The sequence below is a fragment of the Macaca fascicularis genome, chromosome 9, assembly GCF_037993035.2.
Source record: "Macaca fascicularis isolate 582-1 chromosome 9, T2T-MFA8v1.1".
Taxonomy (NCBI): Eukaryota; Metazoa; Chordata; class Mammalia; order Primates; family Cercopithecidae; genus Macaca; species Macaca fascicularis.
The window spans coordinates 32,190,903-32,217,987 of NC_088383.1; the positions used below are offsets into that span (position 1 = coordinate 32,190,903).

At 35.3% G+C, this 27,085-nt stretch overlaps 1 protein-coding gene across 28 annotated transcripts in view; it reads left to right on the forward strand.

Moving 5' to 3' along the window:
* Window positions 1–27,085, forward strand: part of ZEB1 (zinc finger E-box binding homeobox 1) — a 185,057-nt gene that overhangs the window by 114,587 nt on the left and 43,385 nt on the right. For all 28 annotated transcript variants that reach the window (XM_065520501.2, XM_065520506.1, XM_074001343.1 and 25 more), the window contains one exon: window positions 12,633–12,833. Coding sequence is in view for 4 of the 28 variants with exons in the window: in XM_005564909.4 (XP_005564966.1) it covers window positions 12,633–12,833 (201 nt within the window). In the remaining 24 variants the exon portion in view is untranslated. The remainder of the gene's footprint in view (window positions 1–12,632; window positions 12,834–27,085) is intronic.

Genomic DNA, 27,085 nt, shown 5'->3' on the forward strand with positions numbered 1-27,085 from the left:
GATTACAGTGAACAGGATGGGAAGCCATTAGATGGTTCGACAAGATTCCACTGATGTTTTAGAAGGTTTTCTTTGTCTGCTGTGTTGAGAACTGACTCCAGGAAGAGAAAGGTGGCAGCAGGGAGACAAGATAGGAGCCAGTGACAGTATTCGAAGTAAGAGATGATGGTACCACCAGGTAGTTAGTGGCAGGGAATTGGTAGTGAGTAAGTGGTCAGATCTTGAATATATTTTTGTAAGTATTTCCTTCCAGATTAGATGCATGGAATATGAGAGAAAAAGAGGAGTCAAAACTCTCAGTGAGACTTTTGGCCTGAACAACTGGAAGAATGGAGTTGCCATTTACTGAAATAGAGAAGACTGAGAGACCAGGAATTGGATTTGGCTATGGTAAAAAAAATTCCCATTAGAAATCCAAGTGGAGATATCAAGTAGACAATTTGGTATGTAAGTCTGGGATTCATAGGAGAAGTCGGGCTGGGATATAAAACTGGGAGTCAACAAGTGGTATTTGGAGCCATGAGACAGATTGAGGAAATGGAGGAAAGAAACGGAAAAGAAGCAGTTGGTGAGTTAAGAGGAAAACTGATAGAGTCAAGAGAAGAGATTGTTTTGAAAAGGAGAGAGTAATGAATTATGTCAAATGCTGCTAGAAGGTCAAGTCAAATGAGGACTGATAATTGTCATTGGGTTTAGCAGTGCTCACAGTCATGACAAGAACAGTTTTGGTGGAGTGTTGTAATTGGACTAATTTAAGATAAAATAGGAAGAAACAAATTAGAGACACATGTAGGCAACTTTTTCAAAAAACTTTGAAGTATAGAGGGACTGAGGTATAGAATTAGGAATGGTGGAGTTTAATCAAGGTAAGAGGTTAGCCAGAATAGAGATTTTGAAGCCAGAGAGAGCAAGAAAGTTGAGAGTGCATGCGAGAAGTGATTATAAAAATATAGGATTAAGATGGATATTTCTTCTGTTACTGAGGTTGAGCATCTTTTTACATGTTTATTGGGCATTCATCTTTGTGTGTGTGAATTGCCTATGCATATTCTTACTGGGTGGTTCATCTTTTTCTTATGAGTGTTTAAGAATTCTGTAATAAAGATGTCAGCCTTTAGTCATATGTGTTGCACATATTTTTCACAATTTGTCGTTTGTCTTTTCACTTGATTTTTTTTCTGTGTGTAGTTGTGGGTTTCATGTCATGCTTTTAACAGCCTTCCTTATTCTAGGTTTGTAAAAGGATTTGCCTATATTTTCTTCTAATACTTTTATGGTTTCAGTTTTTTTCTGAGTTAAAGTCTGATTCATGTGCGTTTCATTTTGATGAAAGTCATGGGGATCTGATTTTTTTCCAAATGATTTTTATTAAATAATGCATCTTTCCCCCCACTAATTTGCAAGACTCCTATTTGTTTAGGGTCTATTTTGTATCATGTTCAAATCCATTGATTGTCTGCCCATCCCTGTAACAGGACAAATCTGTTTCCATTTCTGTAGCTTCAAGATAAAGTTTATACTCTGTTATATCTAGTTCATGTTTTCCTACCACCACCATTACTATTATTTTTCTGAATTTTCCTGAATATTTTAATGTGTTTATTTTCTCAGATAATAATACCAACAGTATGTATCAAGAATATATGTGCCGTATTACTAGGTGTTTTGCCTATATACTTACTTTCATCATTGTGAGAACCATGTCAGGGATATACTATTATTATTTCAATCTTGGCAATGAGGAAACTGACACATTAGAAGAATATATAACATCCCCAAGGTGACAAGGCTAGTAAGCAGTGAAGCTGTGATTTGAGCCAGGCAGTTGGGTTCCAGAGACAGTGCTCCTACTTCTCTATATAAACTGTAGACGTGTTGATCTAAGTCATTTAGATTTAGAATCCAAGATACCGTGTGTAGCATTTGGATCAAAATTGCATTGAATTTATAGAAAATTTTAGGTAGAATTGACATATTTATTATACAAAATCATTCTGTCCATAACTAAGATATAGCTTTTCATTTCTTCAAATATTTGATGACTTTTACGTAGAATGCTAGTTTTTTTCATGTAGGTCCTCCATGTTTTGTTTTAAGCTTTTTCTTCATGTGTTTCATTTGCGTTGCTAGTAATAGAATTTTTTCCTCTTTCATGTTTTTAGCTGGTTACTGTTGATACATTGGAAAGCTGTTGATTTTTTTCTGTTGGAAAGATACTGATTTTTTTCTTTTAAATTTGTAAGTAACCATTTACCAAATGTTCTTACTGCTAATAGCTTTTTCATTGATTTTTCCTGAATTTTCTATAAATGTTATTCTGCAAATAATTTTGCTTCTCCTTTCTAATATTTATACTTTATTCTTTTTAAAAATTGGTTTATTCTTTTAAAATATTGTTAACTAATAATGATGAAACTAAACATCTTTATCTTACAAATGCCTCTGATTCATAATAATTTATTATTATGTTTTTTATGTTTATATTTATTATACTAACTTCAGTTTTCATGCAAAAGTATCCACAAGGGAATGGTGAATTTTTTTCAAATGCCTTTCTGTATCTCTAAATGTCGTTTCTCCTTTATGTTAATATAGTAAATGCTCATATTTTCTCATGTTAAGTAATGTATGCTTCATTCTTTTAATATTTTATTTAAGACCATTGCATATTTTATTTAGGACTGAGCGTGTGTGTGCGCGCGTGCATATGTGCCTCTGTGTGTGTGTGCACATGCATGTGTATCCTTTCTCAGATTTTAATTATTATTATGTTAACTTCCTAGAATTTAGACTTTTCATTTCCCTCTCTCTTTAAAAAGTTACAAAATTAACAGTCCTTTAAAGATCTGGAGACATTTACCTGTGAAAACACCTGGCAGTTTGGGGTGGTTAACTAGTATCTTCCTAAATTTATTCTATGATGTGTCTGTCTATGTCTCTTAAATAATTTTCCAAGTTCTATAATATAGTGATAATTATTTACATTATCCTAGAAAGGGTTTTCATCTAGGTGGCTTAGGTTTGTACAAAATATTTATAAAGTAAGTTTCCTAAATTTCTTTATAGTTGTAGTTAACTCCATTTGCATTTTAATATTGAACATTCATGCCACTTAATTTTTTCTCTAGGATTAATGTAGGCTGGTGATTTATCTGTTTTCTTGATTCTTTAAAGTTTGGGCTTTTGGACTGATATATCAATTACGTGGCTTCTCTGTTTTTTGATTAAGTATTTTTCGCATTTGTATTTTTGATTTTGTCTTCATATTTTTCTTAGATTTTGTCATACTTCCTATCTTCCATAAGTAACAGTTACTATGAATTAAAAAGCATCCTTTTATAAAAGCAGACTTTACTTATGAAGGAAATATTAGTTATAGGTAATTTAGTGTGAAATATTTTAATCCAAATACTTTCCTCAACGTAAAAAGGTATCATCTTTTTTGGGACTGAATTTAATTTAATCTCCTGAGGACTTTGCTTTTTCAGTGTTTCATCTGTCTGTGAGTTGTATTAACACTGGCTGAAATTAGCTCATTGAGTGGATAGGAGTTTAGATAAGGCAAGAAAAGGGAAAGGTAATTGGGGAGGATGGCTCTTGTTGGGGGCAGATAGATACAGGATCTGGGGAGGAAGGGAGAGAGGCCAGAACAAAAACTGAGAGAGTATCAAAGACAAATCCTGTGAATCCTTATTAACGTTTATATAATGAGAGACAGGAGATAATAAGAACTAGGCTTCTGTGAGCAGTGACAGCCCTTTCCCTGCCTTTGCCTATCAGTTTTCATTCTATTAATAGCGTGTATCTGAAGATATTAAAAACCACCAACCCTTTTGCAGGGGTAAAATTTAGAATAATTGACTTTTATTGGAGTTATGTTTTAAAAGATATTTTGAAAATATAAAAAGAGTTTATGAATATTTACCTAGAGAGGGATTTTAAAATTTCACCCAAAATTTACTGAATCATTAGAATTACTAAAATCTAACATGTTCATGGTACTTGCGGTACTCTAAAACCATTATGATACCTATTTTTAGAGTATTTAAAATTAGATAATATACACATTGTACATTATTATATAACATGTTACATTTGTATATTACATTATATCCTTCATTATACAGTAAAAAATATATATAGACTGTAATCTTACATTATCAGTTTGGTCAAAAGCCAGATTAACAAAAATTTACAGTACATGCTTAGTATTTATAGTCACCTTAAGCTCCTCTTTCCTGGAGTAGTATTATATGTAGAAGTTTTCTCTGATCCTATGAATTATCACATGACCTCTCCTTTCCATTTTGTGTGCCTATTTGCCTGGTCTGGTTATAACTGCAGTTTTGTTTTCATTTTCCTGAATTATTGCTAACACTTAAGCGTATTGACTTGTTTCTTCACTGAGAAAAGAAAGAAGTGTGGTCCCATGTTCAGTTCAGCAAATAATTCTATACCTACTATGTAGAAGGCAGTATGCCAGTGACTGTGTTCAGGATAAAATATTTGTGTGTGTGTGTGTGATGTTATTTAGTCCCAATCAATGTTAAAGAATAATAGATGGAAACACTTGGTCAGTGTCTCCACCCATATCTTCGCATTGCTCAGCATTCATGCCTGAATTTGTGGTGTTCTCAGCATTGTGGTAGCGTGTAAAATATTCTAATACTCAATATGAGTACAGTCTTTGGCTCTGTAGAACACAAGTCAAAGTGTATGTATTTTTCTGGTGTTTCTTAAATTATGACAATATGCTAATCTGTTATATGTGGAACCAGTTTGTTAAAAGTAGTCTTTTAGTTTTTAAGGATTAGTCTTCTTTTCTAAGAAAGATTTTCTCTTTCTTTTCTAACATGCAAATGAGTGTGTGCTTAGTGGCTTGATGGCAATGAGTGGGATATAGTTAAGCATATATTAATGGCGTAACATAATAAGAGTGTCCTCTGGAAAGAAATGCCTTTGCAGAACCAAAAATAGGTAAAAATGTGGCCTTAGCCCGTGGCTTTAACCAACACATGCCAGTTATCATTGGACAAGAATTGAAGACCTCAAAGTTAATCTTTTCCATCCTCCTTCCCCACTTCCCTAAGTTTCTTCCTCTACATGGGCCTATCCTGCTATTCCAAGTTACAGTAAATGATTATAGCGAGATTCTTTTTGAAGCATTTAGGTGATCTTGCTTTCATCCCAATGAATAATAAATTGAGAATGTATTGGTTTGTTTTGGAACCATACTCATATAAGTTATCTAATGCTTTTTATGATTATACATTACTTAAGAAACAGATATTTATATGAGACTTTAATTACTATAGTTGATACAGTACTGCATACAATCATGTGCTAAAGATAAATATGTGACCGTTCTTGTAAAGATGTATTGACCTTGCAAATAAACTAGAAAATCTAGAAGAAATGGATAAATTCCTGGACACATACACCCTCCCAAGTCTAAACCCAGAAGAAGTCAAATCCCTGAATAGACCAATAACAAGTTCTAAAATTGAGGCAGTAATTAATAGCCTCCCAGAAAAAAAAAAAAAAAAAATCCAGGGCCAGACAGATTCACGGCCGAATTCTACCAGAGGTACAAAGAGGAGCTGGTACCATTCCTTCTGAAACTATTCCAAACAATAGAAAAAGAGGGAATCCCCCCTAACTCATTTTATGAGTCCTGCATCATCCTGATACCAAAACCTGGCAGAGACACAACAAAAAAAAGAAAATTTCGAGCCGGTATCCCTAACATTGATGCGAAAATCCTCAATAAAATACTAGCAAACCAAATCCAGCAGGACATCAAAAAACTTATCCACCATGATCAAGTCGGCTTCATACCTGGGATGCAAGACTGGTTCAACATACACAAATCAATAAACATAATCCATCATATAAACAGAACCAATCACAAGAACCACATTATTATCTCAATAGGTGCAGAAAAAGTCTTCAATAAAATTCAACACCACTTCATTATAAAAACTCTCCACAAGCTAGGTATTGGTGGAATATATCTCAAAATAATAAGAGCTATTTATGACAAACCCACAGCCAATATCTTACTGAATGGGCAAAAACTGCAAGCATTCCCTTTGAAAACTGGCACAAGACAAGGATGCCCTCTCTCTCACCACTCCTATTTAACATCGTATTGGAAGTTCTGGCCAGGGCAGGCAGACAAGAGAAAGAAATAAAAGGTATTCAAGTAGGAAGAGAGGAATTCAAACTGTCTCTCTTTGCAGATGACATGACTGTGTATTTAGAAGACCCCATTGTCTCAGCCCAAGATCTCCTTAAGCTGGTAAACAACTTCAGCAAAGTCTCAGGATACAAAATCAAAGTGCAAAAATCACAAGTATTCCTATACACCAATAACAGACAAACAGCCAAATCATGAGTGAACTCCCCTTCACAATTGCTATGAAGAGAATAAAGTACCTAGGAATACAACTTACAAGGGATGTGAAGGACCTCTTCAAAGAGAACTACAAACCACTTCTCAAGGAAATAAGAGAGGACACAACAAATGGAAAAACATCCCATGCTCATGGATAGGAAGAATCAATATCATGAAAATGGCCATACTGCCCAAAGTAATTTATAGATTCAATGCTATCCCCATCAAGCTACCACTGACTTTCTTCACAGAATTGGAAAAAACTACTTTAAACATATGGAACCAAAAAAGAGCCCACATAGCCAAGACAATCCTGGGCAAGAAGAACAAAGCTGGAGGCGTCACACTACCTGACTTCAAACTATACTACCAGGCTACAGTAACCAAAACAGTATGGTACTGGTATCAAAATAGATATATAGACCAATGGAACAGAACAGAGGCCTCAGAAATAACACCATACATCTACAAGCATCTGATCTGTGACAAACCTGACACAAACAAGAAATGGGGAAAAGATTCCCTGTTTAATAAATGTTGTTGGGAAAACTGGCTAGCCATATGCAGAAAACTGAAACTGGACCCATTTCTTACACTTTATACAAAAATCAACTCAAGATGGATCAAAGACTGAAACATAAGACCTAAAACCATAAAAATCCTAGAAGAAAACCTGGGCAATACCATTCAGGTCGTAGGCATGGGCAAAGACTTCATATCTAAAACACCAAAAGCAATGACAACAAAAGCCAAAATTGATAAATGGGATCTAATTAAACTAAAGAGCTTCTGCACAGCAGAAGAAACTATCATCAGAGTGAGCAGGCAACCTACAGAATGGGAGAAAATTTTTGCAGTCTATCCATCTGACAAAGGGCTAATATCCAGAATCTACAAAGAACTTAAACAAATTTACAAGAAAAAGAAACCCCATCAAAAAGTGGGCAAAGGATATGAACAGACACTTTTCAAAAGAAGACATTTATGCAGCCAACAGATATATGAAAAAATGCTCATCATCACTGGTCATTAGAGAAATGCAAATCAAAACCACAATGAGATACCATCTCACGCCAGTTAGAATGGTGGTCATTAAAATGTCAGGAAACAACAGATGCTGGAGAGGATGTGCAGAACTAGGAAAGCTTTTACACTGTTGGTGGGAGTCTAAATTAGTTCAACCATTGTGGAAGACAGTGTGGTGATTCCTTAAGGATCTAGAACTAGAAATACCATTTGACCCAGCAATCCCATTACTGGGTATATACTCAAAGGATTATAAATCATTCTACTATAAAGACACATGCACACATAGGTTTATTGCAGCACTATTTACAATAGCAAAGACTTGGAACCAACCCAAATGTCCATCAGTAATAGACTGGATAAAGAAAATGTGGCACATACACACCATGGAATACTATGCAGCCCTAAAAAAGGATGAGTTCATGTCCTTTGCAGGGACATGGGTGAAGCTGGAAACCATCATTCTCAGCAAACTATCACAAGAACAGAAAACCAAACACCACATGTTCTCACTCATAAGTGGGAGCTGAACAATGAGAACACATGGACATAGGGGAACATCACATACCAGCGCATGTTGGTGGGATGGGGGGCTAGGGGAGGATAGCATTAGGAGAAATACCTAATGTAGGTGACGGGTTGATGGGTGCAGCAAACCACCATGGCATGTGTATACCTATGTAACCTGCATGTTCTGCACATGTACCCCAGAACTTAAAGTATAATTAAAAAAAGATTTATTGACTATAAGGAGGATATTATGCTGTAATATACTGTTCACATATTATGAGATTCTAATGGTTAGCATTGTTTAGTCATTTGTAAATATCTGCAGTGGTAAATTGTTAAGTATGGAATTTCAGTACCCCAAAATAGGTATACACACAAAAATTTAAGAATATTTATCATCAGTGCAACAATTTTCAGTCAGGAGCCTTTGCCCATGATAAAGTATGTAGGCTGTGGAATCTAGCCAACCTGGCTTTCACTCTTCTACTTAGTAGCTACATAACCTCAGACAGGCTACTTAGGTACTCTATTTTTCTTTGTCTATCAGAGGGATATATAATAATACTTACTTCTTAGGAGCTGCTGTAAAGATTTACCAAGATAATAGTAGTAGCAGAAAACACTTCTCTAGTCCTTACTGTGTACCGGACACTGATTTAAGCATAATACATTTAAAAATCATAATATCTCCACAACCACTGTATGCAGTGGGTACTGTTGTGTCTGACATTAAATATTAGCAAATAATACCAACAACTACCACCATCAAGAAGTCAACTACATTCTGATGACAATAAGAATGCATTGAAAATGTTACCATGTTCTATTGAAGTTTAAATTCATATTATCTAAAGTCATGTTTAAAGATTTTTAAAACTCTGTTTACTATATTTTTTACCCTTGCTTTCTTGATACTTTAATTAAAATCAGAATTAAGATGTGATGATCACCTGTCTTCAGATAAGCTATACTGTATTTTCAGCCACAGGTTAAACAGTTCAGGGGTATAGAGATAATTGGACAGAACATTTAGATAACTGAAGCCCTCACTGGCTACTAGAATTTATCAAGGGCCTGCATTACTCTGTATGCTTTTGGTGGTGGGTCATTTTTTAAATAAGCTGTGTAGATCCACAAACAAAATGATAGATTCAGAAATACAAGTAAGCTTGACTATTAATTTAAGTTTCAGTCATCAGTATCAGCAGTTTTTACTGTTTTTTTTCCTCAGCTGAGTGACAGAAGCAAAAGACACATATCAAACATGCTCTGGGAAAATTCACGAGACAGTTATAAAATATATACAATCTCTGTGTTTTGGATATATGACATAATCTTCCATCTTACAATGGCAGCTTATACAGGGGACAGGAAGGAGTTTTGCTAGAGTCTCAGAAAGTGATAGGCAATCTTTAACAGTGCTTTGAGCTATGGTTGACTCAGGGAGAATAGAACACCCAGTATCTCTGGTTCAAAAGAACTCAGTAGAAAAATATGAACCATGCAAGCAAGCATTTGAACCAGAATGCATATATGTCTTAAAGCCTAATTTGGGGGAAATTTTCAAGCCCAAAATACTCTAGATATAAATGTGTTAAATGTGCAATCCAAGGTCAACCAGAGAACCTACAGCTAACAAAATTCATAATATAATGCTAAACTGCAATATTGCATCATTAAAAGGTAAGAATGGCACCAGCATAAAACCATGGCTAACTCAAGATACCAAAGATGTCCGGAAGCCTCCCTTCGCAAAACAGCAGGAATGTCAGCTATCTAGGCATGCAGTTTCACTGGTCAAGCATATTTGAGAGCCTTGCAGTAAGCCAGACCTTACATGATAGCCAGCTCTTAGTGGAGTATAGAATTGAGTAATCCTCGGCAAATACTTACCGTGTTCTAATTTTAGCTTGTCATATATAAATGCCAACTTAAAATGACTTTAACAAGTAGGTTGCTAATAAGTCCTGAAAGTAAAAATGAAAGTTAATAACATTGTGCATCATTTGCCAGTAAGCATCTCCATTCCAAGTGTATGTGTGTGTATTTGCCTCCTACTATGAGTTAGAGGCCCATGAGGAAACTCTTATAGTCAGGAAGCTCTTATAATCAGCTGTGAACCAGGCTTTTAAAATCATTTCCCTTACCCACACACAGACTTCACTCTGCTTATAGTGTGGCTGCGCATAGTATGACTGTTTCCATCTTGACACTTATTTTCCCATTACTATATTAAAGTGACTTTTTTCTTTATTATATTGATATACTGAATAGACCTTCTCAGGTAATATTTATGGAAACATAAAACCATTCCGGAAGGCAGTTTAATAATAACTACTTCATAAGTCTTCCCTTTGACTTAATAGTTTCACCCCTACAAATCTGATAAGTATATTTAAGGAATGGCCAAAATTATACATATTTACAAGAAAAAATATGGCATTTTTGCTAGTGCTTAACGCAGGCAAAAAATTTATCAATAGATCATAGGTTAAAGTATATCTGTACAATAGAATGCTGTGTAGCTATCCAGAGGGAGATAAGAAAGTTTTATATACACAGATGCCCCTCGGCTTATGAATTATGATGGTGTTATGTCCTGATAAATTCATCGTAAGTTGAAAATACTGTGAAATTGGAAATGCATTTAATATACGTAACCTATCGAACATCATAGCTAAGCTTAGCCTGCCTTAAATATGCCTGGAACACTTATAGCTTACGGTTGGGCAAATCATCTAACATGAAACCTATGTTTTAATGTGATGTTGAATATCTCATGTCATTTATTGAATGTTGTACCGAGGGTGGAAAACAGAATAGTGTTGCACCATCATAAAGTCAAAACATTGTAAATCAAACCATAATTAGTCAGGGACTGTCTGTACTGACATAGAAAGTCTTCCAAGACATGTTATAAAGTGGCAAAATATAAGCGGCAAAGCAGTGTGATGTGATCATGTGTATTTTGAATTATATATACACAAATTTGTATATAGGTGATGCTGGATTTATATTAAATATAAGATAAGATGAGGTTTGTGTTACAACTAAGTAAGAAAAGGTATATAAAATGATTTACATCATGCCTACTTAGTGCATTGAAATAATTAATAAAATTTGCCATTGTTTTTACCTTTATGGAGTGGATAGAGGAAGGAAAAATAGGGCTGCCTTTACTTATTTTACATGTTTTGCATTGAATGATTTTACATGTATTATTTTAGTACAATAAGAGAGAAAACCATTTACTCTTGGGAGAAGATCTGGAAAAGCATATTCATACTAAAATATTAATGACATAACAAAACTTGACATTTTTCTTCTGATACAGGATACTGAAGAACTCCTAATATGTGAGCACAGTGGTGACCTCTGATACTCTTTTGGACAAGGAGTCTTCCTAAAGTCTATAAAAGCAGTTTTGGAGTTTTGGTTATTTGTTTTCACCTTTAAATACCTACCCGTATTTGTAATTGTATTTCTTCCTTTGTGTTATCAGGAGTGTGGGAGGGGCGCGGGGGGGAGAGGGATATGTATACATATTATTTAAGCATTTAGGTGATTATTTTTCAAGAATTGTTGGAAAATTTAAGAAAGCAATGGAAAGAATAATGATGATAATTACTGCTTAGTTATCTAAATAAGCTTCTTTTTCTCCCTTCTTCCGAATCTTTTCTTAGCAAATAAGAATCACCCTGAAAGTAGTTTAAAAGAGACATTCTAGTGACCATACCCAATGAAGTACTAAATATTCATCCTGTTAGAGTGATTATTATAAGGACTCTAAAGGAAAACATTGATTATGCTAGATTATTTATTTTAGAGAATTTTATTCTCAGCTTATAGTCCTGGTTCTGTGAACTGGAGAACTCATTCAGAATAATTATATATCTTTAAAATGCTGATGTTATATTTTATTGAAATTCATTAAAAATTGTAGAAAAAAGTGCTCATTTGAAAACTTCCAAATGTCAGTTTTTCAGAATGACAAACTTAATTACGTAGAAATTGACTAAATTGGTTGATTCTTTCTAAAGTCAGTGTGGGATTAATAATGTCATGCATGGATCTATTGAGGACTTAAAAATACTTGTGGTAAACTTGATGATGTAATGCTATTTTGTTAGGAAAGATGGCCTCTTTTCTTAAGTTGCAATCCTTTAAGGATTCAAAGCCCTAATGGTACATAAGCAATATTGTATGCTGTAAGCTCATTATCATTGGAGGGGAGGTTTAATATAGAGTTTAAGAGCACAAAATATGGAATCAGACCGTTGGTGTTAAAATCCTGGCTCTGCCACTTCCTGGCTGTGAACTTGGACAAGTTACTCTCTCTCTCTGCCTTGATTTTCTTACCTGTAAAACAAGGATATAAATAGTAAGTGGTAGAACTCTTATTTCATAAGGCTGTTGTAAGATTGTTGTAAGAATTTAATGGGTTAGTATTTATAAAGCAGGTCTACATATAGTAAGTGTTCAATAAGGGTTGCTACTATTCATCAGTTTGGTCATGTAATATCTAGTGTTATATATATGTGTTGTCAAATAAACTAGTTGTTTACATATTATTGTTTAAAAGAACATTATTGAATTACAATCTGTTTTAAGTATCTTTTATACTTTTATTTTTGTGAGATGTAAAAACTGATTTTTTTACTAGTTGGTTTTGATTATTTGTTTCTTGTTTGTATTACAGTTACAAATTATAATACTGTGGTAGAAACAAATTCAGATTCAGATGATGAAGACAAACTCCATATTGTGGAAGAAGAAAGTGTTACAGATGCAGCTGATTGTGAAGGTGTACCAGAGGATGACCTGCCAACAGACCAGACAGTGTTACCAGGGAGGAGCAGTGAAAGAGAAGGGAATGCTAAGAACTGCTGGGAGGATGACAGTAAGTCTGATTTTTTTTGTAATATTGTATTCTCATGATTAGTTTTTAAAATATATATTAATGGAAAAGATAAATTGGATGAAAAGTTTGAAATCAATAGTAAATTTGGCTATCAATAAATATTAGGTGTCCTACTTACTAAAACGTAGATTACGAAGCAGAGTAAGAAAGTTATTTTGACCATATTTACAATGCATATAATTTATTGAAATTTAGTAGAATTTACTAACCAGGATCAAGCTTTCCAAATATTGTTGATATAATTGAACCTACCTTTAATTTTTTATTGTAACCCCAAATGAATACTGTACTTAGAAACCAATAAATATTATATTGATATAGTGAAATTATAATTCAATGTGCAAAAATCCCAAACAATATAAATCATGGAGGTATTTTTAGTGCTTTTAAGCCTCTCTATACATACATCAGAATCCTTTAAGTAAGGTGGGTTTTTTTTTCACTTTATATGTTTACTTTTACTCAAAGCATGGCTGAGTGGAAGGAGCAGTGAAAGTAAGGAGGCCCTCTACTTGCTGCACTTTTAATGAATAAACAATGAAAGTTTAATCTTCTTCCTCATCTATCAAATGGAGAAATTGGACTTAGTCTTTTATTCTAGCTCTAAAATTTCTTCTTTCTACTTTTCCTAATAAACTAATTAAATTATTTAGCCTGTCTTGCCAGGGTAAGCACCAGTGATATAAAAATAGGATATGGAAGTGGCATAGTATTAATTCGAGAGGTTGGGGATCAGGAACAAGGACATCAGAAAAGGTAAACAAGTGCATGCAATAACTCAAATCCAAGACCAGTCAAAGGAGAAGCTTCCTAACAAGAGTTCAAGTTCAAAGAGGTCATCTAGATAAGATATCAAAACTAAAATCTGGAAAAGTGGGTCAGGCATGCAGGTCAGGATATCATCTGGATAATGAAATGTGGAAGTATAGATAAAAGCTCAGATAATAGGCACAGATTGGCAGAAGTTAAGATTTCTACAATATGACAAATCTAATGGTTAACAAGGGACTTTGAAAATAATGTAGATCAGCCCTCTCATTTTATAGTGTTCATTTGTCCATTCAGCAACCTCTGTAGAAATTGGTTGCAACTGTGGATAAGACACTCTGCATGAATGATGCATATAGGGCTTAATGGAAAAGAGAGATAAATAAGTCACACATACATTGTAGTTTTATTTAGGTATACATTATGTGGCAGCATCAAGGAGGAGCATCCAAATTAGAAAAGGAAGGGGAAGTCCTAGAAGAGTTCTCAGTGAAACAGAATTGGTCTTTAGTTCTTAAGGACCAATGGAGGTTAATTAGGCAAAGTAGAGTGAATATAAGGTGTTTCAGGCAAAAGAGGCAACACACATGAAACCACAGACACTTGAGCAAAGTGGTCACAGAAAATGAGATCAGAGAAGTAAACAAGGGAAAAAATATGAAGTGATTTGTGTACTGTGTCAAGGAATTTGAACCTTATCATGGAAGTTATGAGAAGAACATCATTAATGTAATTTATAAATAAGTCTGGTGCAATATGGAAAAAGAATTTTACAGGGAGGGAGGCCCAAGCAGCTACATCTGCTGTCTGCCAGGCCGGGATAGAGTGGGGCCCATGTATGCTCACATGCCCAATTCAGGATCCACCACCATTCCTGCAGGACTGAGGTGAATCTAAACCACACATGACCATGCCTGCCAGTCCCTCCTAAGATTGCCTGCCTGGCCATTGCTGTGGAGTAGGATCCACAGCATAGCCTCCATTGCCCCACCTGAGTGGTTTATTGCTACCTGGGAACACTTCACTCCTCCCATCACTGCCAGTGGTTGATCCTAAGGAGCCAGAGGACAGATCCACTGGCTTGGTCTCAGTTTGCCAGGACTCAAGCATACCACCCAAGAATATGGGGATGAGATCTGTGGCCTGATCTCAAGCAGGGGAGGAACCCCCACTGTCAGAACACAGAGAAGAGTGTGGTGCGGGTTTTTCAGGTGGTACAGAAGCTGGGCACCCCTCCCTTCATGAGAACAGACTAGGAAGGGTGTAAGCTCATAGCCTTGGTTTCTGCTGCAGGGAGTCTTGCATTCTGGAATGCCTGGAATGGCATGGCAGTCTGGACACAGGTGGTTTGGGATTTGCATAACTAATTGGGCCGGCTGCCAGGGTGGACACTGAAGGGAGACCCACCAGTCAGGGGTGTAGAAGCTGGGTGGGCCCCATGGCCATCTGCTGGAATGAAAACCCAGGGCCAGCCCTCTTACCCTGAACCAGCTCTTATGGCACAGGAGAGATGCCTCCACCCCTCCCTAGAGTGTTGTTCCAGCTGCCTGAGAACTGCCCCAACAGCCCTACCAAGGTCCCATCTGCCTCAGAGAGCCTGATCACAGGCTTACCGGACACAGTTCCACCCAGCTTTGCCCCCTCTAGCCAGCCTTGGGAGCGGAGCATGGAATGGGACCACTGAGAGCTCCACACCCCCACCCATCACCAGGGACACCCTCGTATTTCCTATCAACAAAGGCCAAGTAAAAATCCCACTGTCATCACTCCAGCTGCCTCTCACCTGCCAGCATCACCTACTGTCCAGGAGGTCAAACTTCATGGCCTGTCACAACAACTGTTGATATCATTGCACAGCACTTAGACAGCTCTTCCCTGCAGGCATCACCTGCTGGCCTGTAGGGTGAACTGCACAACCCAGTATAATTCCTGCTGACAAGTACACAGTGCTAAGGAAAGAGATAATCTTCCCCCAAAAGACCTCCAACTTTGCGTCTCTTTAGGAGACAGTGAACCTTTCTACACATACAGCGCTCCACTACTACAAACTACAAACAATTAAAATTTGAGAAAACGACTACACTAAGGCTATCTATAACCAAGGAATTTATACAGAGCCTTGGCCCCCTAAAAGCACATAAGCAAAGCCAAAGGACACAACCCAACATACGCAAGAGTCACACCCTCAAGAGGCAAAGAAAAATAATCCCACCCAAATTAAGATCAATCTAAAAATAAGTGCTTCTACACATGAGAAAGAACCAGCACAAGAAGTCCAGCACCATGAAGAAATAGAATGTTGTGACATCCCTGAAGGACCACATTGGCTCTCTAGCAGTGAATCCTAATGAAAATGAAAACTTTGAAGTGACAGATAAAGAATTTAAGATATGGACTGTAAAGAAGCCCAGTGAGATCCAAGAGAAAGTTGAAAACCAAAGCAACTAGAGAAACAATCTAAGAAATGAAAGATAACATAGATATATATTTTTAAAAAGCAACTGGAACATCTGAAAATGATAAATTTGCTGAAGGAACATCAAAACACTGTTGAAAACCTTAACAATAGACTAGACCAACCAGAAGAAAGATTTCAGAGCTTGAAGACTAGTCTTCAAATTAACCCAATCAGACAAAGAAAAAAATAATTTTTTAATGAACAAAGCCTTCAAGAAATGTGGGATAATGTAAAGCTACCAAACCTACGACTTACAGGCATTCTTGATGGAGAAGAGGAAAAAGTAAAAAGCTTGGAAAAATATTTGAGGGAATAATATAGGAAAATCTCCCAATCTTCCAGGGATGTAGACATCAAGATACAAGAAATTCAGAGAGTACCTGAAAAATACTGTACAACATTAACATGTCCAAGGCATATAGTCATTAGGCTATTCAAGGTCAATGTGAAAGAAAAATCTTAAATACAGCTAGAGACAAGTGTCACATCACCTATGAAGGAAGCTCATCATCCTGATGGTAGACTTCTCAGCAGAAATGTTGTAAAACAGAAGAGATTAGAGGCCTGTTTTTGGCCACCTCAAAAAAATGTCAGCCGAGAATTTTATATCCTGCCAAACTAAGCTTCATAAATGAAGGAGAAATAGTCTTTCCCAGATAAGCACACATAGAGAGAATTCATCGCCACTACACCATCTTAGAAGAAATGCTCAAAGGAATTCTGAACATGGCAGTAAAAGGATAATACTTGCCATCATAAAAGCACAGGTAAGTAGAAACCTCAAAGATCCAATAAAGCAATTACACAACTGAGACTCCAAGGCAACTAGCTAACAAAACTATGATGGGAAAAAAACACACACATTAATATTAACCTTGAACATAAATGGCCTAAATATTCCATTTAAAAGATAAAGACTAGAAAATTGGATAAAAGAAGAAGGACTCAACCATCTGCTGCCTACCAGAGACCCACCTAATGGCAAAAGACAACTACAGACTCAAAGGGGCTAGCAGAAGAAATAACAAAGAGAATAACTAAATGAGATTGAGACCAAAAAAAGTGATAAAAAGCATCAACATAGTGAAGAGTTTGTTCTTTGAATGGATAAACAAAATTGGTAGACCACTAGCTAGTTTAATGAAGAAAAAAGAGAAAATTCAAATAAGCACAATCAGAAATGATAAAGGTGGCAATATTGCTGATACAACAGAAATACAAAAGCTCATCAGGGGTTACTATGAGCATCTCTATGTGCACAAATTAGATAACCTAGAAGAAATAGGTAAATTCCTGGAACACACAACCTCCCAAGATTGAATCAGGAAGAAATAGAAATCCTGAACAGACCAATTATGAGTAAGGAAATTGAATCAATAGTAAAAAACCTTCCAACAACAAAAAAGCCCAGGACCAGAGAGATTTACAGGACTGTTTTGCCATATCTACAAAGGAGAGCAGGTTACCAGTCTTACAGAAGCTATTCCAAAATACCAAGGAGGGAGGGATACCTCCCTAACTCATTCTGTGATACTGGTTATCTCCCTGGTGAATATAAATGTAAAAATCATCAACAAAATACTGGCAAACCAGATTTATCAGCGCATCAAAAACAAAATGTATCACAATCAAGTGTATTTTATTCCAGGGATGCAAAGATGGTTCAACATTTGCAAGTCAGTAAATGTGATTCACTACATATTCAGAATTAAAAAGAAAAACGATATGATCATGTCAATCAATAGATGCAGAAGAGGCTGTTGGTAAAATTCAACATCCCTTTATGTGTAAAACCCTCAAAAACTAGGCACTGAAGGAACATACCTAAAAATAATAAGAGTCATATATGACAAACTCAGAGCCAACATCATATTGAATGGGGGAAGGCTGAAAGCATTCATCCTAAGAACTGGAACAAGGCAAGAATGCCTACTCACACCACTTCTATTCAACATAGTACTGGAAGTCCTAGACAGAGCAGTTGGGCAAGAGAAAGAAACAAAAGACATCCAAATTGGAAAAGAGAAAATCAAATTATCTCTGGTCACTAATGACAAGCCCCCATACCTAGAAAATCCTAAAGACTTGTAGACTTGATAAACAACTTCAGTAAAGTTTTAGGATACAGAATGAATGTACATAAACCAGTAGCATTTTCTGTATACTGTTACTGAATCCGAGAACCAAATCATGAACTCCATCCCATTTACAATAGTCACACACAAAAATAAAATAGCTAGGAACACATTGAACCAAAGAGGTGAAAGATCTACAGGAAGATTACACAAATGGAAAAGCATCTCATGCTTATGGATTGGAAGACTCAATATTATTAAAAATGACCATAATGCCCAAAGGAATCTGCAGATTCAAAGCAATCCCTAATTACCAATGTCATTCTTCACAGAATTAGTAAAAACAATCCTGAAGTTCATATGGACCAAAAAAAGAGCCTGAATAGCCAAAGCAATCTTAAGCATAAAGAACAAAGCCAGAAACATCACATTACCTGACTTCAAATTATACCACAAGGCCGAACAGCATGATACTGATATCATGATACCATGATAAAGATGGACACATAGATCAGAGGAATAGAATAAAGAACTCATAAAGTGACATACCTACAACCAACTGACTTTCAACAGATTCAACAAAAATAAACAATGAGGAAAGGACATCCTATTCAGTAAGTGGTGCTGGGAAATTGACTAACCACATGCAGAAGAATGAAACTGGACCTCTGTGTCTCATCATATTCAAAAATTAACTCAAGATGAATTAAAGACCCGTAAATGTAAGATGTGAAACTCAAAATCCTGAAAGAAGACCTAGGAAAAACTATTCTGGACGTTGGCATAGGCAAAGAATTTATGACTAAGACCCCAAAAGAAAATAAAACAAGAACAAAAATACACAAGTGGTACTTAGTTAAACCAAAAAGCTTTTTCACAGCAAAAGAAATAACAGAGTAAGCAGACAACCTACAGAATGAGAGAAAACATTTGCAAGTCATACCTCCGACAGAGAACTAATACCCAGAATCTACAATGAACCCAAATAACTCAGCAAGAGAAAAACAACCCCATTAAATACTGGTCAAAGGACATGTATAGACATTTCTTAAAAGAAGACATAAAATTGCCAACAAACATTTTAAAAATGCTTAATATCACTAATCTTCAGAGAAGTGCAAATTGAAGCCACAATGAGATACCATCTTATACCAGTCAGAATGGCTATGATTAAAAGTCAGAAAATAGATGTTGGCGTGGATGCAGAGAGAAGGGTATTCTTATACTCTGTTGGTGGGAATGCAAATTAATACAACCCCTGTGGAAAACAGTTCGGAGATTCCTGAAAGAACTGAAAAGGGAACTACCATTCTATTCAGCAATGCCACTACTGGGCATCTACCCAAAGGGAAAGAAATCATTATATAAGAAAGACACCTTTTCGTATGTTTGTCACAGAACTACTCACAATAGCAGAGTCATGGAATCAACCTAAGTGTATATCAGTGGATAATGGCATAAAGAAAATGTGGTCCATATATACCATGAAATACTATTCAGTCATAAAAACAAATGAAATTATGTCCTTTGTAGAAACATGGATGGAGCTGGAGGCCATTATACTAAGTGAAATAACTCGGTAACAGAAAATCAAATACTGCACATTCTCACTTGTAAGTAGGAGCTAAACAGTGGGTACATATAGATGTAAAGACATAAATATCAGATGTTGGGGACTCCAAAAGGGGGGAAGGTAAAAGGGGAATTAGGATTTTTACAATTACCTGTTGGGTACAGCTGTTCAGTTTGGATTATGGGTACACTAGAAGCCCAAACCTCACTATTATATACTATATCCATGTGATAAACCTGCACATGTGCCCCCCAAATCTAAAATTTAAAAAATATAAGGAAAAGGGTACACTACAACTGATACTAAACAAAGACAGAGGATGATAGGAGACTATTATGGACAGTTACACACTAACAAATTGGATAATCCTAAATAAATGGATAAATGAATAGAAACATACAACCTACCAAGATATACCATGAAGAAATAGAAAATATTAATAGACCAAGTAAGGAGATTGAATCTGTAATCAAAAGTCTCCCAACAAAGAAAAATTGAGATGAGATGGCTTCACTGGTTAATTGTACTAATCATTTAAGGAAGAATTAATGACAAGTGGTCAACTTGTAGAATCAGTTCTTCTCAAATTTTTCTAGAAATTTGAAGATGGAGGAATACTGCCAAACTCATTCCATAAGACCAGGATTGTTATGATATCAAATTCAAATAAGAACACAGGAAAATTATAGGCCAGTATATATCTCTGTTGAAGGTAGATGCAAAAATCCTCAACAAGATAATAGTAAACTGAATTCAGTAGGAAATTTAAAATATCATACACCATGATCAACTGGGACTTATTCCTGGGATGCAAGAATGGTTTAACCTATGCAGATAAAAAATGTGACATAACACATTAATATTCTGATATTCATAGATCTGTAACATAATGTCAAAGATCTAAATTATATTAGGAAATATAATATGCTATTGAAATTTTAAGTATGTAGTAAGTACCTTCAAAAAGCTATTATCTGTGAATGAAACTCCAAATTAGGATTAAGTTCTTAAAAGAAGAATTATATGGGAAAAAAGAGTATTTTATTGTAAATATTAAACTAGGATATGTTTGTTATCAAAAATAAACAAAATTTATACAGTAAGTGTTATTGTCTTAAAATATTATCATATTTTAAATACTATCAACTTTATTTTCTGTAGAGAAGAAAGTGTAAGTTGGCAATGTCCCAACATGTCTGTATTAATCTTACAAGATCTTGTGGTTCAGCCAGAAACTCTCATGCTTGTGTCAGTTAAACTTTTTAAGTATAACTTTTGAAACACCTGTCTTAAAGGCTTCCTTGTGCTTTCAGTTTTTAAAACATATATAAAACTAATCTGATAATGTGAAATGTTGTTTAATATGTTATTTCTTAGTATTTTGAAATTGATGAATATGCTTTCAGTTTTTAAAACATATATAAAACTAATCTGATAATGTGAGATATTGTTTAGTATGTTAGCTATTTCTGACTATTTTGAAATTGGTGAGTTTTAAAACTGTCCCAAGTTAACAGCGATTTAAAAACATTTTTCTCACATGTAGTTTTTAAAACTCTCTGGAAATTTACATGTTTACAAAACTGCCAAGACAATTAAACTTCTTTATGTTAAAAATGTTTAAAACTCTGATCATATAGCACATAGTAATAATGCTTTCTTGGGCATAAATTATAATAAAATACTATAAGTAATACATGTAAAGAATATATCAATCACTAAGCCTTGAAGCAAATTGCATTCATCCTTCAAGATTCAGTTGAACCTACTCTTTGGAATCATTTTCAGCCAGAGGTGGTGTATGATTTAGAAAAAGTTAAGCACATGGCTTCTAGTCTTCGCTGTACCATCTCTTGAGTTCCACTTGTACATATGTAAAATGAAGACAATGGGCCAGATGACCCCTGAGTGTTGTTTTATTTTTTAGCTCTATTTATAAGGGAACACTTCCATTTGCACTAAACATACTGTATGAATATTTAAGTATTTCTGAGTATCTGAGTGTTCAGAGGTGGCACTCAAGACGGAGTTTAGGCTTTCCCTACAGTGTTGAACCTTGGTGTATATTCTGTCGTCTTTAAAAAACCAATCAAACAAATTTGCTACCTAGAGTACAGTGTGTATAGGTCTTTTGGTCATTAGCCTTATAATATGTAGTCATTTAAAATATTTTCCAAAGTTACTTAGGTAAATTCTTTTTTCCATACTTCATTCATAATAGTTTTATTACTGTTGGTATTGTATTTTTCATTCTCCCTATCTGCTGATGATTTAAATTATTTTTGGGGGGAATAGGAAGCATTGCCATAGTTATATAAATAAGCTCTACAAAAAGGTGTACTCAGGGAAGTGTCACTCCCTATGCCTACTACCCTGTTTCCATTCTCCTTCCAGTTGTTAAATTTGTTTGTCATAGAGATTTGGGTTGTTCTGAAACTACTTAAGTGTATACTGAGATATAACAAGTAAGTAAATATGTTTCAGACAATAAGACCCAGGTTTCTCACTGTAAGAGAAAAGGCTAGTGTAAAGGCTATGGTGTTCAATTGGAATTGGAGGTATCAGTATGAACTCATGGTTCTGAATATATATAAAAACAGATAAATATGAAAATATAGAATGGTTGTTAGTGTACATACATGTGTTTCCAAGCCCTGCCTACTAACAAGACATGAAAGCAGTGACACCCAGTAGTAGTGAACATATATAATACCCAGACCTAGGATTCAAACACCATTCTCCAGTAGAAAGTACTAAGCCTCCTTGGAGAAATGGCTGATTCTATATCTAGGGCAGGGAAAATAGAAGATGAGCCTGGAATAGTAAGTACCCATAAATAAATAAATTTCAGGTGCAGTGGCATGCACCTGCAATCCCTGCTACTCAGGAGGCTTTGTAATCCCAACTACTCGGGAGGCTGAGGCAGGAGGATCGCTTGAGACCAGGAGTTTGAGACCAGCCTGGGCAACTTAGCAAGACTCTATCTCAAAAAATGACTAAATGAATGAATGATGAGAGCATGTCAAAAAAACACAGGAGCCAACTTGAAGGAGTTCCCAATAGCCAATTCTGGAACAATTTTAGCAGCAAAATAAATAATGATAGCATTATTAAAATCAAGAAAATAAAAGAAATATCCATCCATCTGTACTGATATAAATACTTAAACACCTGGGAGGGAAAGGACAGGTCTTCCTTATAGTAGAAATCCAATTATAAATTAGTAAGTAAATATGGAGCTGGAGACTCACCATTAGGCAAATATTGTGGTAATAATTGTTTAAAAGAACCATCAGTGGATATTAAAATAAGTGGGTGAAAGTATAATGGGAAAAAAGAGCTTTTGCATAATTTTGAAGTATTTTCCCAGAAGATAATTAATAACTGCTAAGAGAAATATCGTAACTGGTGTGAAAAAAAAACCTGGCAGGCACCACCTTAACCAGATGATCAATTACAGATGAGAATATCACCAGTAATAACATAGTGACATACCATGTGCCCCTAATGTGGTATACTGGGCACCTATTGCCTTGGTCGTATTTTGGCTCAAAATACATCACCTCAATCTAATAATTAGAAAACATCAGAGAAATCCAAGTTGAGGGGCATACGACACAATAAGTGCCCAGTACTCTTCAAAAAAAGTGTCAATGTCAAGGTCATAACATACAAATAAAGACAGAAGCAACTTGTCAAAGACAAACAGATTGGATTATCAAATTTTGGTAGAGGTTACAGGAGGTTATGGACACATGATACAGTGTAGCATACTAAATTGGCTTCTGGGCCAGGAAAAAAAAAAGGATTATTAGTGGGGAAACTGGCAAAGGGCAAATAATGTCCCTAGATAAGTTAATAGCATTGCATAATGTTAATTTTATATCTTTCATAATACTGCTGTGATTATGTCATGTTCTCTTTAGGGGAGACTGGTTAAAGGGTATACAAGAACTCTATTTTTTACAGCTTTTCTGTAAGTCTAAAATTTTTGAAATTGAGATATTTTGAAAATTTCTGATCAAAATGAAGTAAAATCCTTTCCTTGGGCTTTGTTAGTATATATTATCTGAAAAAAGTTGGAATTTTCAAAAATATTTTAATAAGCAGTAATAGAACAAAAGGAAAAATATTGGAATATAATAATAATTCAGCTTACAAAATGCATAGTAGGTCAGAGGATCATTCCTAGATCTCTGACTCTTGTCCCATTCCTTAGCCTAATAGAATGTCAGATATCTTGGCCCAAAGGACTCGGGAAAGTTTTTTATACTTTTCCTGATCTGTCTCCATGTTGCAGAGTGCCAGCTTACTTCTGCCCATTTCAGACCTGGTCACGATACCTTGAACTTCAGGGGCAAGGATAAATCAGGCTAATTCTGCTTTCATTAGGCTTTTCTGTTCAGGCCTGGTTGGGGTTTGAGAGAATATGCCTCTCTAAAACACTAGATGACTGGGAAGGCTGACACAACAGTCAGTGGCAATCCCACATTTCACATATTTGGTAAGGAGAATATTACTGAGTGTACCTGTATAGACCTAATGTTAATTGCTTTCCCATACATTATTTATTTTCATACTTAGAATAGCTCTGTGAGATAGATGTTGGCTCCTTTTTAAAAATAAGGAAAATGAGGCTCAGAAAGATTAAATATGTTGCCAACATGGTACATTAAGTAATGGAAAAGCCAAGATTCAAACCCAGGTCTATTTGATTCCAAAGCATGCTATTCTTTTTTTTCTTATAGGTCCAACAGAAAAATATATATACGTTAAATATATCCATACATAAAATAGAGCAGTGCAGAGGTAATTCTGTCAGTATCAATGCCCATCCATATAGAAACATCTCAAGAGAAGTTATCATTTCATATATTATTTATAATTTCCCATGGCTTCCAATAAGGCTAGAATCCAGTAATTACATTATTGGTGATTTTCAGATTCATAGTGTCTGATGAAACTAAAACAGCAAAAAGAAACAATATTGACCTCAACAGGGCAATCTGATTACTGTTATCTTCATTCTTCTATCTGCTGTAAAAATATTTAACCACTTGTATTAGTTTTCTGTTGCTGTCATAACAAATGACAACACACTTAAGATTTAAACGACACAAATTTATTTTCTTTCATCTCTGTGGGTCATGAGTCCATCCCAGGTCTCACTGGGCTAAAATCTAAGTGTTGTATTCCTTTCTGTAAGTTCATGGGGAAGTTTCATTTTCTTCCTCAGATGGTGGCATAGTCAGATCCTTTTGGTAATACAAGGACCCCATTTCCTTGCTGGCTGAAGGCCATTCCCAGCTTCTAGAGGGTACCTGCATTCCTTGGCTTGTGACTTCTTTTCTCTATCTTTAAAGCCAGGAAAACAGGTCAAGTCTTATTTCTTTCATATGGTGTCTCCACTCCTGCCTCCCTCTCTTTCACTTTTAAGAGCTCATGTGATTAACTGGCCCACCCAGATAATCCAGGATAATCTCCCCACCTTGGGGTCCATAATTTTAATCATATCTGCAAAGTTCATTTCACCATTTAAAGTAATATAGTCACAGGGTCACAGGGTCTCAGAGTACTAGGATGTGGACATCTTCATGGATCCCTTGTTCTGCAGACCACTACATGAAAAAAATCACACAAGTTCATAAACCACTGGCTAATATTAATAATCATAACTTTGCTGAGCAGTTTATTTGTGTCAAGTAATGTTCTAAATTGTGTTTTATATATTAATCTAATCATTGCAGTACTGTAATGCAGCAGGTTACTTAGCCCCATTTTATAGATGAGAAAAAAATAAGTACAAAAGACATTAGGTATTTACCAAAGTCACTGATAGTAAGTATCGTCTGTAATTTCAACCAGGCGGTCTGAGTCTGTAAGCTATGCCATTAACTTCTGTACTATCATAAGTCACTCAGATGATTCAGGACTTTGGATATTTTACTTAACTAGGGTCAAAATGTTTAGCAAATCTATACTGTATGTGGGCTGGTTATTCTTAGTATTTTAGGTAAATGAATATTTTTTTCTTGCTGGCTGAGAGAAAAGGAATGATAATGAGGGTACACGGATGACTGAAAATGAATGTTATTTCCTTAGATTATTTTACTCATTATCACTGTTGTATAAGAAATGTCACTGTTAGTTAAATAAGTTCCTTCAGAACAACGTAGAGAAAAAAAAAGACGGTAATTAGGTTATCATGTAATCCAATGACATACATCTCTGTTGCAGCACTTGCAATGATGTTGTAATTCTCTGTGTCTCTCTCCCTCTAAGCTTTGTTCTTTGGTATTAGTGGTCTTTCCAATTTTGTATTTCAGCATCTGCAGAATTTCTGGCTCATGGATCCTCAAATAGTGAATTGGATGAATGGATTAGTTAATTAATTAAATCATTCCTGTAATTGTCAATCCACTTATACCCTGCTCTTAAAATGTAATGAATTAATTTGAGGTCAAAATGTTTCAGACAAGATGATCTTCAAATTCTGCATGTAATAAAGATAATTTTAAGAGTCTCAAACAATTTGTATATTTATAGAATCCCTAATAATGGCCATTACTTATTGAGCATTTGCACTCTGCTAGGCATTGGGCTAAACGAGAGTTCAGTATTCACAACAATCCTGTGATGTAATGTTCTAGTTGTATACATGTGGAAACTAAGGACAAACTGAGTTGTATCACTCCCCCAAGTCTACTCACGGACCCAGTAGAGCCAGTGTCTTTACCTAGGAATAATTGACTCTAAAGCTTTTGCCCTTATCCACTGCCTCCTTATTTCTTTTTATTCCTAAAGTAAAACTACTCATAAGATTTCTGGATCTGATTTCTGTACTACTTGTGGATTGATTGATTACAAAAACATTATTGTGTATTATTACCAGTTTGTCTCTCAAATAATTGAGACCAAAACATTAAAACAGTTTTAAAAATCTGTAAACGCTCCTATTCTTCTGGATTTCTACTTACAAAATTAGCACCTAGAACTAGAAAAGTAAATTTCTTTTTTTCTGAGTGTTAAGATCTCAGAAAATCTTTTTTAATTAACATACTATAAAATTGACTTGATGTTCATTTATTTGAGCTTTAATACACACACACACACACACACACACACACAAGTGTATTCATGTAGCAACCATGACAGGGCACAGAACAGAGCACTATCATGCTACCCCTTTTTAGTCACATTTTCCTACTACCACAAACCCTGGCAACCGTGATCTTTTGCTGTCATTTTCTCTTCTTGAGAATGTTATAAAAATGAAATCATACAACATGAAACATATTCTGTTTCACTCAGCATACAATATGAAACATTTCTATTTCACTCAGATGTATTCAGGTTG